The 15421-nt window shown below is 37.4% G+C and overlaps 1 protein-coding gene across 1 annotated transcript; it reads right to left on the bottom strand.

Moving 5' to 3' along the window:
- Positions 1-912: 912 nt before the first annotated feature.
- LOC143535479 (uncharacterized) lies at positions 913-4755 on the bottom strand. Its single transcript, XM_077029715.1, has 5 exons — positions 4544-4755; positions 3676-3826; positions 2504-3425; positions 1767-2294; positions 913-1529 (listed from the first exon to the last, which is right to left on the bottom strand). The coding sequence occupies exons 1-5, from the start codon at positions 4753-4755 to the stop codon at positions 913-915; spliced, it is 2430 nt and encodes an 809-aa protein (XP_076885830.1).
- Between the last annotated feature and the right edge of the window lie 10666 nt (positions 4756-15421).

Below are 15421 nucleotides of genomic sequence, written 5' to 3'. Positions count from 1 at the left end.
AGCGTGTACCCATTGCCTTTTGAAAACTTCCCCAAACGTTGGAGGTGAAACGATTGTATCTATAAAAAATAATGGATAGTAGCACACCGTGCAATGATACAATGTTCTCTACATACAGCTGCGCTAACTTATCCATTCTGAACGTTTCTTGGATAGGAATGAAATGGGCAGACTTGGTCAGTCTATTTACAATAACCTAGATTGCGTCATTCTGACGTGAATTCTTAGGTAACTTCATAATGAAATCCATAGTAATCATATCTCATTTCCAAATAGGGATCTTGGGTTGTTGTAGTAAACCTAACGGCTTTTGATGCTCATCCTTAACTTTTGAACATGTTAGACATTTTGCTACATACAAGACAATCTCTTTCTTCATTCCGATCCACCAGTAATCATCCTCGAGGTTGTGATACATCTTGTCACTTCCAGGATGCATTATGTACTTTGACTTATGTGCTTCTTCCAGTATCTTTTCTCGCAAGCTTCCAACCATCGGTACCCAAATTCTTTTCCCTAACCTGAGTAGTTCATCATCGCCCTTGACTAGTTGATCTATTGTACAATTTCCTTTTCAGCCTTTATGTTATCTTCTTCTAGTGCCAATTTCTGAGTTTCTTTAATCTCGGTTAGTATGATCACTTTTAAGTTCCAGTCTTAGAGCTCGCACTCCTTTTGGCCTGTCGTGTTCTTTTCTACTTAAAGCGTCAGCCACAACATTGGCTTTTACTTCATGATAGACGATTTCGCAATCATAATTGTTAAGTGTTTCCATCCATCGTCTTTATCTCATCTTCAGCTCTTTTTGATCAAATATATGCTTTAAACTCTTGTGATCAGTATAAACAGTAAACTTTACACCATACAAATAATTTCGCCATAATTTCAACGAAAAAATTATAGCTCCTAACTCTAGATCATGAGTGGTGTAATTCTTTTGTGAACCTTGAACTGTCTTGAAGCATAAGCAATAAACTTCTTCTCTTGCATCAGAACACACCCCATACCTGTGTGTGAAGCATCATAGTATACGGTGAAATTATCTTGCCCTTCGGGTAAGGCTAAGATAGGTGCATTTGTCAGTTTCTGCTTCAAAGTTTCGAATGCCTCTTCTTGTTTCGGGCCCTGTTCAAACTTAACAGATTTTCGAGTAAGTGAAGTCAATGGAACCACTATTCTTGAAAAGTTCTGAATAAATCTCCTGTAGTAACCAGCCAACCCCAGAAAACTTCTAACTTGTGTCGGGGTTTTGGGTTTCTCCCATTTCGTAATAGCTTCAATATTTGCTGGATCGACTTGAATTCCTTTTTCATTCACAATGTGTCCCAGGAATTGTACTTCAGACAACCAGAATTCACACTTCGAGAATTTAGCATAAAGTTTCTCCTTTCTCAACATTTCAAGTATTATTCTAAGGTGGGCCTGATAATCTTCTTTCGTCTTTGAGTAGATAAGAATGTCATCAATGAATACAATAACAAACTTATCTAAATATGGCTTGCAGACTCGGTTCATCATGTCCATAAATGCTGCTGGAGCATTAGTGAGTCCAAACGGCATAATGGTGAACTCATAATGTCCATATCGGGTTCAGAATGATGTCTTTGATATATCATCTTCTTGAACCTTCAGTTGGTGATACCCGGATCTAAGATCAATCTTAGAAAAGCAACTCGCCCCTTGAAGCTGATCAGAAAGGTCATCAATTCTCGGAAGTGGATATCGATTCTTGATCGTAACCTTGTTCAGTTCTCGGTAGTCAATACACATTCTCATTGACCAGTCCTTTTTAACAAACAGAATTGGAGCTCCCCATGGTGAAGAACTCGGTCGTATAAATCCCTTTTTCAATAACTCATCCAATTGCTTCTTCAGTTCTTTCATTTCAGTCGGTGCCAGTCTGTAAGGAGACTTAGCAATCGGTGCTGTTCCCGGAATTAAGTCTATTCTAAATTCAACTTCTAGATCAGGTGGGATTCCAGGTAATTCATCGGGAAATACGTCCTTGAATTCGGAAACAATCGGAACTTCGTCCATCTTCTTAAGTTCATGTTCCTTAGTTACGTAAGCCATAAATGCTAGGCAACCTTTTCCTAAGAAATGACTTGCCTTGATCTTGGAAATGATTCCGATTCTGCCAGCCTCTTTATCACTAGCTATTCGAACAATTTTCTTATTCGGAGTTAATATGTCTATGGCTTTCTCGTTACATAGAATTCGGGCTTGGTTGGCGTTTAGCCAATCCATTCCTAATATTACATCAAATCCTGCTAACTCCATAGGTAATAACTGTACTAGCAACTCATATCCAGCAAAGAAATTTAACTATTTAATACTTCGGTTATTCTGATTAAGTTTCCATTAGCCGTTTCCACTTCATAATGGTTATTTAACTTAGCTAGAGATTCGTTCAATAGACTACAAAACTTATAATCTATAAAACTTTGATTGGCTCCAGAATCAAACAATACTCTAGCGTAAACATTATTAATAGGAAATGTACTAGTAATCATATTTGGCAATTTTCCCACCTTTTGGGTGTTTAGCATAAATGCGCGGGCGTTTCCCTTCTTCCCATCATTCTTGGCACCACTTCCAGTGGCACCACCTGCTATTGGTTTCTTCGTTGTGCATTCAGCATTGAAGTGTCCCCTCTCTCCACAGTCAAAACAAACAATCAGTTTCTTCCTACAATCCTCCTCCTTATGTCCTGGCCTTTTGCAAAAGTTGCAAGTTGAAAACGGATCAAACTTGCGAACATTGGTCTTAACAATTGGCTTTAAACACCTCCCATCATGTCTTTTCCAACAGTTCTTACACAACGGTCGATTAAACACAGCCGACCTTTCTTTTCCCTTTTCAAATTTCTTCTTTTCATCACCTTCCCGCTTTCTATCACTCACATTTTTCCTTTCCTCATCTTGGTTTCTTATCATGCTTTCCATCAAGTACCCAGCAAGTTCAATAGTAGATTCAGTTGTTGCGGGCATATGTGATCTCACGTGATCACGAATCTCCTTGGGCAATCCATAAATATACCTGGTTACTTTGTTATATTCGGGTGTGACCAAATGTGGTTCAAGTCTACAGTACTCAAGGAACCTGGTGTTGTATTCCTTGAGGTTCGTGCCAATAACCTTGTGACTCCATAGCTTCCTCTGGATCTGATCTATTTCATGAACAGGGCAGAACTTTTGTTTAGTCAACTCCTTAAATGTCCTCCACTCGAGATTATACAAATTATCCCTGCCTTTCACCTCTATCAGTGTATTCCACCATTTCAGTACTTCTCCCTTAAACATTTGGGATGAATACTGGATACTCTCCTCCTCGGTACATTTGCTGATGATAACAATAGACTCCATTTCTTCAAGCCAACGAAGTGTAACTATTGCTCCTTTGTCTCTATAAAATTCTTTCGGTTTCTATACTTGAAAATCTTTAAATGTACAACTGGTGCTGACCTTGATTCTTTTTTACTTTGGTTGGTACGTGATCAGCAGGCGAGCTCTCATAGCCCTCATCTTTCTTTTCTTTTTCATCTTTTGACATTTTTGATTCTTTTCTTTTTGAATGCACGGATATGCTATGGCTCGGTTGTACTTGTTTCATTGATCTTTCCAAGCTTTTAGAGTTTACTGTGTGATCTTGGACCATTTTTATTAAGGGAGTTACAGTATCTTTGATCAGTGGTGTAACCGCTTCTTTTATTATCTCACGGATACCCCCAACATACTCTTCTGGTATTGTCTTATTATTATTTTTAGGAGTTATGGTTTTATCAGCTTGACTCCCCTGGTTCTCATGATTTCTTTGTTCAGACATTCTGTAATTCAATAAAATACACAGATTCAACACACAATACACAATCTTTTATTTCTTTCACAAACATATTACAGAGGGATGGAAAATAAAACATGTTTAAACAACAACATTTATATATTCCTAATCCCTAGAACATTTCATGACAAGACATTTCATCTTATCTCATTTCTTTATAATCTTGTCACCTATCTTTTTCTTATTAATCCTTTCATTCCTCAGCTCATCCATCACCGCGTTGAGTTGATTTGGATACACCACCAGTGCGGATGTAGATGGAAAAAGATAAGAAGTTTCCCTCGGGTATAGGTGAAGATTTGCCACGTAGGCTTGCATTTCTTCATCGGGAATGTTTGTGGTATAAAATTCCTCAACCAGACGGGCTTCTTCCCGTATTTCGTTTGTCTGTTAAGATATCGTAGGTACAGGACCACGATATGGGGGAAAGTGCGGAATTTTAGAGTAATAAGTCGGTCCATGGCTTGGCCCAGCTATAGTGTGTGTGTTTTGGTAACCTAGTGGTGGCGACCCGAAGTGCCACATACTCTGGTTGGAGTGACAGTCCATCCAACTAGATGATTCTGTACTAGTTTCCTGTTTAATTTTACTTTGAACCTCCATGTCCCTAGAAGGATAGTAGGTTGGAGTATTAGTCAGCGGAATACCTTCCGAAGTGTCGCTCAATATTTCTATCGGCATTTCATGGCTACCTGGAGCATACATCATTGGATTAGTCGGAATTGGATTCATTGGGTTATTTAGATTGTTCAGATCAGCCGTATTTGAATTCACCGGAGTAGTCGGATATACCGATACAGTTGGTTGCTTAGGACCAAAATTAGTACTGGCCTTATCAGACGGCTTAGACTCAGGTGCAGGATTCGATTGCCTTGCTACCTGGCGATTCTGCCCGCAGTAGTTCGTATACGACATCTGCACAAATATATATACTTAGGGATAGGTAGACTACCAATCATAGCTTATCCCTACTTATCAGATAATTGGTTAAAGCTTAGGTACTAATATGTTAATACCTAATTCTCTAAAATCGATGGCTCTGATACCAACCTATCACACCTCGACTCAGGGCCTGGGTGCGACGTCCCGAGTTGGTACCTGTTTTGTAAATATATCAGAGTAGCGGGTTCAATTTAGCGGAAGTCTTAAATATTAAAATATTAATTTACATTGCAAAATTTCTTGGGAATTAAATACCCAAGTTTTTGGTTAAAAATCAGTGTAAATATTATTACAAGGATTATATAATCAAAATAGAGCCATCTCGTATGATCTTCTAACATCATGACTCCATATCCTTGTATATTACTATCAGCATCTAGTTACCTGCATGGGTGGAAAAATCAAGTCAGCTATATGCTGGTGAAACGTTGACTCGATAAAACAGTTTATAACAGTCGTTAAATACAAATATAGTTTTCTGTTTCACAAACTCAGCAGGAACGCCTGTCATTCCCTAGATTTGTACCACTTTCCTACACACACAATTCAAAGGTTCCCCGAGTACATAGCCCCTGTTCGGGGATAGCATTCCCCTAGACTATGTAACCATGTTGGAGAACTGGTTATACTGGTTTTGTATGCAAATTATCAGTTATGTATGGATCCAGATACATGTGTATTCGGTCTGAGTTTCTTTTTATTATCTATTTTGTATTGTACCGATTTTAGAGAAATAATCTCATGTAAACATTTATCAAACTCTTTGTAATAAACAACCTGTCTATAACAAGAGTGAAATCAGCTCAGACCATAAAAGGTTAATGTGTTCACCTTATGTTGTCAGTTTGGTGATATCAGAATCCTTTCCTCAGTATGTTATTAACCTATATTTGTAATAGGCATGCATAAGTACCTAGATGGTATATCTTATCTTATTTAGCAGACTATAAGTCTGCTTTAGTTTAGCAGACTCAAGGTCTGATCAGCAGACTCTTAGGTTTGACCTAACCTTAGTAGATTTATAGTCGTTTTATGAAAATACTTTGTATTTACATATGACGTTTGATATGGCACTCTTTGGCCTAATAGAGTATATCACGTTGGCAAACTTCTCCAGGTATGTAAACGGGTCCCGTGGTTGATTGGGATGTATACGAATTACTTACCTTAGGCAAGAAGAGTATACTAATGATATCCCCCTTCCAGTTACTACGTGCCCGTCAAAAATAATAGTTTTGATAACATTACTTCTTATGGAAGCAACGTCTTTGCTTTGTAAAACTTTACTTGGAAAACAGTTTTTAGTTTAACGACTATACCCTTAACTAGGGTCTAATAACTATATTATGAAATAACTAAAGCATAATCCTACCTTAATCAGCTAGTTGAGAATAAGGACTAAGAAAATTAGTAGCACGTCAGCTTGTGATTCGTCTAACAGAACAACAGATCGTTAACAGCGTCTCGGCACCTCGTTTCTTCACGAAATCAAGCCTTCGGAACCTCGGAACACCTTGGCACGTCTCCCTATGTTAACTATGTGAAAGTGAAGTGAGAATGGGATGAATGAGGCTTGAACCCGTAGCTGTCCTTTTATACTTGAGTGTTACAGACCATCGCGTAGCACGGTAGGCCTTCCCCTATGGCCATTGCGTAGCTCGACGCCGCCATTCACCGGAACTTGCCACGTGTTGACACGTTGTTGGACACGTGTTTCAGATTACTTAACCTGCTCATCGCGTAGCGCGATGGACCAGTTGGGTTGGCCGTCGCGTAGCGTGGCGCTCCCCATTTTCTTGATTTGCTAAACGCTCTGATGCGTAGCGCGATGGTGCTACCAGCAGACCATCGCGTAGCGCGATGATTCTTAGAATTCAAAATTTTCATTTTCAGTCGTTTAACTTTCAAATTTGACACTTTAAGCCCAAATTTTGATAGGGTTATTTCACGGTGTTACAGATCCTCGGCACCATCGCCGCCATGTCCTCGAGGCATGATGTATGCCTTGATCTGAAAAGCTATAAGATATGCAATACAAATATATAATACGATTCAAGTTTTCTATTGCTACGTAAAAATACAAAGTTTTCTCATAACCACATACAAATACAAATTACAACTATTCTTTTAATCATGCTCTCCCTCGGATTCCTTACTGTCTGCCTCCGATCCCTCCATATCGTACTCAAAATCGTCCTCGTCATTATCATTCTCGTCCTCAGACAATGTATTAGCGGTAACCGTTGGCGGATTAACTTCACTTGGCTTCTCACCCACAATGACATGAGAAGACGTGTTTAACAAGTATTGAGTAAAGTCAATGGAAAGTAAATAATTAGAGGAAGAATTGTTGTGAACAACGCCAAGATCTTCTACTAAGTCATTGTCAACATTTTGAGCATTTTCAGCGCGACCATCGTTTAATGTAAGTAGATCCCAAATTTTTCGATGATTAACATTCTCGACAACCCATCGGTAGCTATTATTTTGGTTTCCTCGACAAGGTTCTTGAATGTAAAACACTTGTTTGACTTTCGAAGCAAATATGAGTTGATCTTCTTTGTCCCATTTGTGCTCTGTGTTGATACTGGTGATATTATTATCATGTCTAACACCCCTTTGAGTATCAAACCACGTGCACCGAAATAGGACAGTTGAATATCCATTTACATAACACAACTCGATGGTCTCTTCTACTCTGCCATAGTATTTCTCATGGTTCACTCCTTCTGCTAGAACCCCGAAGTTTTGCGTTGTTTGTTTTACGTCACGACCACGTACCATAAACCAAACACCGTTGACTATGCAAGCAGTGTAAGTAAAGGAATTTATTTCCGCACCCACTGAAAGAGCATACAACTCTGGGTGGAATTTTGGAGAATTTTGTACTTTTAGCGAATATAACTAAAAAATATTGAATAATGCATTACTTCATCAGGTAAATGCAAAACTAAATGAAAAGGGAAATACCTAACAGATTATATGGATTACCTTCTCGAGAAACCACTTCGAAAATTTAGTTTTAACATCACTTGGGGATGTTCATATTTGAATTCAATAATTTGATGATAAAAATATAGCCCCAATAAGGAAAGAGAAAATACTCAACAGGTTATTAAAAGTTATATGGGCACTTACTTCATATAGTCCCTAACTTCTTGACAGCTATCGAGGACAAACCATTCGAAATTGAGCTTTCCATTGATTGTAAGATATTTGATCTTCTTTGCACAAGCCAGAAGACATTTAGACCCAAACACCCACAACTTAGTTTTTTTGACAACAACATCTTCGTTTCTATCGCGGCGATTGAACCGAGTTTGAACATTTCTAATGTACATCGAACAAAATGATAGAGCCTCTTCAGCAACAAAACCTTCAGGTATAGAACCTTCTGGCCTTGCCTTGTTTCTGACATAATGTTTTAGTTTTTTCATATACCTTTCAAATAAATACATCCATCTCACAAAGACTGGACCTCCACAAATTGCTTCATCTGGTAAATGCAAAACTAAATGAACCATATATCAAAAGAATGGCTTTCTTTGCTTTCTTCATATCATCTACCAATAGTGTTCTTGAACAAAGGTGCTTAAAGAACGTGCAAAGGTCAAAGGAAAGTATCGTAACACCTTGTGAGGTACCTTTTTGCCCTTTATTTTTGTATCAACCCACCAACTCTCGTTACAAACAGGACACTTCTGCAACGATTGGTGTTCTGCCCAGAAGAGAACATAGTCATTTTTGCACACATCTATTGACTCATACCCCAAGCCAATCTTCTTTAATGCCTTTTTCGCTTCATAATGCAAAGGGGGAATCTTGTTTCCTTCTAGATGTGAAGATTGCAACAGCTTGAAGAGCTCATCAAACGAACTATTAGTCCATTTGTTTTTCACCTTTATATGCATAAGCTTTGCTAAAAAGTCGATGGAAGAAAACTTGGTACAACCAGGATATAATTCTGACTGGACTTCCTTTAACAACTCTTCAAAATCATCACGGACATCGCTACTGTCTGAACCCAGGTCCCTATCATCAACGATGGTATCCTCTTCCCTACGCTCATTCATAACGTCTTCGATAACGTCAGCCATGTCGTTAGTTGGCGAAATCTCGTCTACAATCACAACTGGAGGAATTAAACATTCACCATGATCGATCCACTCAGTGTACGCCCGACAAAAGCCATATTCACGCATATGAGCTATCATATTTTTGTAAGGTATTAATACAAAATTTTGACATTTTGCACACGCACATCTTACAAAGCCTCTTCTATCAACTTGGTTTTTGCACATCTCGATAAAAGATTGGAGTCCTTGCTAATACTCAGTTGATCTAATGCTTGGATTGGTAATCCAATTTTATCGGCGGATATGATCATGCAACTGAAACATAAATTTGGGTTTCAGGCTACGAGAAAATATTAGAATATTTTTGGACAACGGATTGAGTATTTACAAGGGTAGGCTGCTAAACCCACCTTTTGAATACTTTATCTCATATATGAATTGTATTACACGATTGTTTGTTTAAGAAAAATTCGGCAGCATTTCCCCTTAGCTCCCAAGTATATATATACATACCCGGGGAGCAAAAGGAAAATGATAAACGAATATTTCTTAAATAAACAATCATGTAATACACATTCACATCCTAAATGAGATAAAGTATTCAAAAGGCAGTCCCAAAACGGGGACAACCCAAAATTGATTTCTAAATCAATTTTGGGCGGGTATTCTAAGTTCGTGATTATTAAAATGAGTGGAAAAAATGTAAACAAAGATAGAAATAATATCAATTTCACAATATTAATAGTCTTGTATAGTGGTATGTTTTGAAACATAGTTTTCCCCCTTTACTAGCTTTGTACTCAAGTGGATTTTGGCAAGTTTCAAACGAGTCATTTTTACCTTTTTAGTACCGTCTAAACGGGTCAGTTCAATATTTTATTTTTTTATAATAATTTCATTACACTAGTAATATTTGACTAATAAAATAATAGGTAATTTGTATGATTTTAACATGTTTGACTTAGTTCAAACATTCCTTCTTTTCAATATGAATTAAAAGGCTCGGGATCGGGATAGTTTATTATACGAGCTAACACGCAAAACCACCATTGTTTAAACACACAAATCAATCCTAGTTAACACCATAGATAAGTCCTAATTAACACCACAGATCGGCACCATTGCTTAAACACACAAATAAATCCTATTATCACCACATATCAGTTTTAGTTAACACCATTGTTTAAACACACAAATCAGTCCTAATTAACACCATTGTTTCAACAGATCAGCAAATATACCAGCAATATCCCTAAAATGATAAATAAACAAAGAATTATACCGGCGTGGCGGTAGCGTCTGAGTGGTAGCTTCGGACTGGTGATAGCTTCGGCAACAGATTGGCAATTATACCGGCATGGTGGTAGCGTCGGAGTGGTGGCCGGCGTTGGAGGCAAAGTGAGCAGGAGTGGTGGCCGGCGTGGTGGTAGCGTCTGAGTGGTGGCTGGCGTCGGAGGAGAATAACATAAAAATTGAGATGAGGTGAAAAATATGAAAATAAAGCGATATAAACCTTACCAGAGTGGTGGCTGGAGACAACGATGGAGCCAAGAACAGCCGGAGACAACGATGGAGCCAGGAACAGCCGGCAGGAGTGGTGGCCGGCGACAATTTTTGGAGACGAGAGAGAGAAGGGTGGAGCAAAAGAGAGGAAATGGATAATATATTCCTGCGGGTTATGTTTTTTGTTAGCGGCGACATATTTTGCAAAAAAAAACCCTAGCCATTGAATCAAACCAACTTTTAACGGCCCATATGTGTTTCTAAAAACAAAAATGTGGATCATGGCATGTCGCCGCTAATACTTATGTCTCCGTAATAGTGTCACCGCTAATACGCATTTTTTTAGTGTGTTAGCGTACGCATCTCTCATTTCTTTTATATTTATACATTTATACTTACACTCATTTTCATTCTGATCTACAAACCGTAAATCATTTTATAATGGTGTTAGTTCAATATTTGAGTTAACTTATAATGGTTTATACAATTATTTTTCTTACTACAAATTTAGGTGTGTACGTGAGGAATAAGCAATATGGTTATATGCTTCATATATTAGAAGGCCATCATAACCTTGTTTATAGTTATGCTATGTTGTTTGTATTTATATTATTAGTTTTTGACATTAACCCTATGTATTTTCGGATTAGGAACACAAGACCGGTTGATGGTTCGTTTAGTTAATTCATTAACAGTGAGCTGAAATTTTATTGTAACTGTTTTTGCAGTTACATAACTAACAGTTCATCATTGTATATGTATGACTTCACGGTGATCAAATACAACATCGAGTTCTATTATATCGATATGAATTTTAGAACCTCGATATGTTGTTACTCACATTCAAATTAGCATACACTTAAAAATGCAATCAGATTTGAAGTCTAAACCTTAATTGTATTATTGATTGTTATTTGATTGCAACTAAACCCTATTTATAACAATACAATTCCTTGTTAAGAGAAAAACTAACTCAAAAACCCCTAGGTTTGTAACTAGGTTCCCGCACTTACTCAAGATTAACAATCACCCCCTAATCTCGTGACACCGATAAAGCTTCGCATCTTGTTAAACTTCAACCGTGGCAACGCTTTTGTAAGGACGTTTGCTCTTTTGTAAATCTCCGCTAACATGTTCCACATTGATTTGTTCTCTCTCGTCGCACTTCTGAATGAAATGGTATCATGTGTTGATGCGTTTACTTCTTCCGTAAAAAACCGGGTTCTTCATAAAGGCAATAGCCGATGAATTATTCACCTTAAACGTCACTCGATTTCCTCCTTTTCTCCGTTCATCTCATGTTTCTGAACGTACCCTTTAGCTACGAGTCAGGCCTTGTACTTAGTTATTTTCCCGGCTTCATCTCTTTTGATTTTATAGACCCACTTTAAACCTATGGGTTTTATTTTGGGTAGTTCTTCAACTAACCGCCATGTATTGTTTCTTTCAATCGACTCAATCTCCACTTCCATGGCCTTTCTCCAATGTTTTTCATTCTCCACTTCCTGAAAATTTACCAGTTCATCATCGAATAATAATAGGAGATTTACCTCACCAATTGTCGGGTCTTGCTCAGCGGGTGTTGTCACACCCCAACTACAGCAGAAATGCCGGGGCACAACTGATTGCACAGTAGCTCATAAGACACTATCAACAGTAATGTGATAATATCTATTTATTCAAATTTAAATAACCAAGTACATCACAAAAATTCAAAACATTATCCAAACAAACCATAACTTAAAGTAAATAAATTTCAAGATAAATGTTCGTTGATATCCTAAAGGTATAATCTACTTGCTTATCTTCAATTATCCAAAATGATAACCTGCAACATACATGAAAATAATTTTATAAACACAAGGTTGGTGAACAAAAACACAATTCAATAAATATAATAATAAAAACCAATTCTTTATGCAGAAACGTAACTACAACAATTAAATTTCAACAATACAAATAATAATCCGTTCATCATGACACTAGGTCAAGCTACTAGAATGGCGTAAGACCTTACTAATGAGGATGAGGATGAGGCCACCAACCATAAAACATTTAAACAATTAAGCACTTCACATGTTAACAAATAATTGAGCAATACACGTAAACACATACATTAGAATTGTAATTTGAGGATGTGAAAATAATAAATTGCGGTTTATAAGATACATGTTGTCCCCAAAACATAAAAATTAAAATAGGGGAAGTGATTTACTCACCTTAAAAAGTAGCAAGTGAAAGAAGATAAGAATATAGAAGAAACTGACTTAAGCGAGCTGACCAAACCGAACTTGATGATTTCCTAAAAACTAGGTAAATATTCCAAAGTTAAAATGAAACCAAAACGAACCAAAATTAATAATAAAATCTAAGTTTAAGTTTAAAATTATAGAAAACAAACTTTAAACGAGTGTTCAGTTCGTAGTCGGTCTGTATGTCGTTATGAGGTCGAACTCATATCCAACACGTCCAAAACTTAATTATAAGCGTAAAATATTGAAAAGTCAGAATCTAATTCGGGTTAATTCTTAGAGTAATTGAAAAGCCCCAATTTAGTTTCTAACATAAACCTTAAATTGAGATTCATTAAATTGAACATGAAATCCCTTAATTCTTATGAAATTGATTGAGGGCTTTCATTCTAGGGTTCATAAAAATACAAACTTACCCGAAAATTAGAAGTAGAACTTGATTAATTAAACCAGGACCCGTTTGACTTTGAAAGTTAACTTTGAAGAATACTTGAAATAACTTGAATTCGTGAGAGATGAGGAGATTTTTGAGTTGAGATGCAAGCTTTGAACGATCTATAGCCATTGTATTTATAGGGGTCGGATTCTAACTCGTGTTTATCACGAATTTAGAGATAACCCACTTGAAATTTAAAACAAATGGGATAAAACACAAATTATAGATAAAACCTTGTATCCGGGATAAAGATTGGTGTTTTAGGATAGGATATTCATCTAATAATATTCTAGAACCTTGAATTTGAATTATAACACACTTAAGATAAAGATTAAGCCATAAGCGAGCTGAAAATCGGGTTAAACAAGCTAAAACGAACTGCTGCAGCTGCTGACTGAGTTAAACTAGCTGAAAACGAACTAACTAAAGCTGATGCAGTTTATACACTCACTTATAATTGTTATAACTTCTTTTTTTAATATACTTAAACGAATTGTAACCAAAACCAACACATGACAAATGAAAAACATAAGCTTTTATTAATGAAAACAAGACCCGAATTTTGGTATGGGTCGGGTACAACGAAACATACAAATAACGGATGTTACATGTGTCGGTATTCCTTCAACCAGAAAATTGCGAAATTTACTGAGTAAAATCGTCTTTCGAGGAGATTGACGTGGCTGGATAACTTGTAATGGTTCATAGTTTAGGCCAATATCGGGTTGAGTTGGGCTTACTGGTGGACTGCCATCTTATGAACTCGATGACTCACTTCTATTTCTAATCTGAACTAGCTCACCAGTTATGTTAGGCTCTCTGGTATCATGTCGGTCTATGGACCCGAGGTCAAACTTGGTTGTAACATGCTCCGGTTTGAGTTCAATATCATACCCGACAATAAACTTGGTCCATTCCGGACCTTTTTCGCTCTCTTGCTTATCCACGCGTACCTTTTACACTGGTCAAACTTGACATCCCACGTACACGTACTCGCCTTTTGATCGGATCATACAGTTGGCTTTTGTTCAGGGTTAAGTACCTAAGTGAATCATAACTATGCTTCGATCGTTCAATTTATTTTTCCCGGTACTAAGGACTTTTACATACCTCGTGCAGCTGAACACTTTAGCGTGTTAAAGGTTTGGTTTCTTCCTTTAAAGTGCTCGTACGAAGTCGAATCCTCCAACGATTTTGTTGGTGAACAATTTAGTAAATAAAACGAGTGATGAACCGCTTCTTTCCATAGATCTTGTGGTAGTGGCATCGCCTTTAACAAACTTCAAGTCGTACCAAGTATGAATCGGTTTTTTCTTTCAACCACCCTGCTTTGATGTGGGGAGTACGGGGCTGTAAACTAATGTGCCAAACCTATACTTAACAAGTAATCTTACAACACATGGGATGTAAGCTCACCCCCCCGGTTGTTGGTTCATATGGTTTTGACTTTCTTGCCTGTTTCCTTTTTCACCATTTCGCAAAATCAATGAGTAAGCCCACAACTTGGTCTTTCGTCTTTATCGTGACAACCCACATATAGAGGGTGTAATTGTCAACAAGTAAAAAAGCATTGATTTCCACTGTGTGTCACGGGAGTAATCGCGCCACTAACTAGCTCGAGCGGTACCTTTTCATGATAGTTGATTCTTTCGGGATATCCGAATCTTGTTTGTTTGCCTAGCATACATGTATCACAAATTTGCATCGGGCGTTCGATTCTTGGCACTCCATACGCGAGTTTTGAGAGACCCCGAAGAACATCGAAGTTCAAGTGCCCCAGTCGAACATGTCATATCCATGCAAGATTTTGTAAATTAACTTGTAAACAAACTGGAGAAACAACCTTTAAATTAATTTTATAGACTCGGTTAAAAGAATGTGGTACCTTGATTAGAATCCTTCCATCTTGTTCGAATATCCATAAGATACCATCTTGGATCCCGATTTTGCATCCTCCATCTAATCGCCTGAGACTTATTATATTATTTTTGAAAGACGGAAAAAATTATACATCACTCAAGGCTCGTTGTTCTCGCCTTTGACCATCTACTACTGTCATGCCCTGACCTTTGATTTCAACACACGAACCGTCGCCGAAAATACTTTCTTGGTCATGTTGCAATCAATGTTGGAAAACCACTCCGAATTTCCCGTCATGTGGTTACTTGCCCCATTATCAAGAATTCACATATTTTTATGTCACACCACAACTTAGGGCCTGGATACGACACCCGTTAGTTAGTATCTGTTTTGAAAATATATTAGAGTTACGGGTTTGTTTTAGTGGAAGTCTTTAAATTAATATTCTTTTAATAAAATAATGGGTTCAAATACCCATTTAATATCATAAATCAAGTTTGACAAAATATGAG

Source organism: Bidens hawaiensis, unplaced genomic scaffold (genome assembly GCF_021521415.1).
Source record: "Bidens hawaiensis isolate Kalapana, Puna unplaced genomic scaffold, B.hawaiensis_p1.1 tig00010474_1, whole genome shotgun sequence".
NCBI classification, from domain to species: Eukaryota; Viridiplantae; Streptophyta; class Magnoliopsida; order Asterales; family Asteraceae; genus Bidens; species Bidens hawaiensis.
This window is presented reverse-complemented; position numbering and strand designations above follow the sequence as displayed.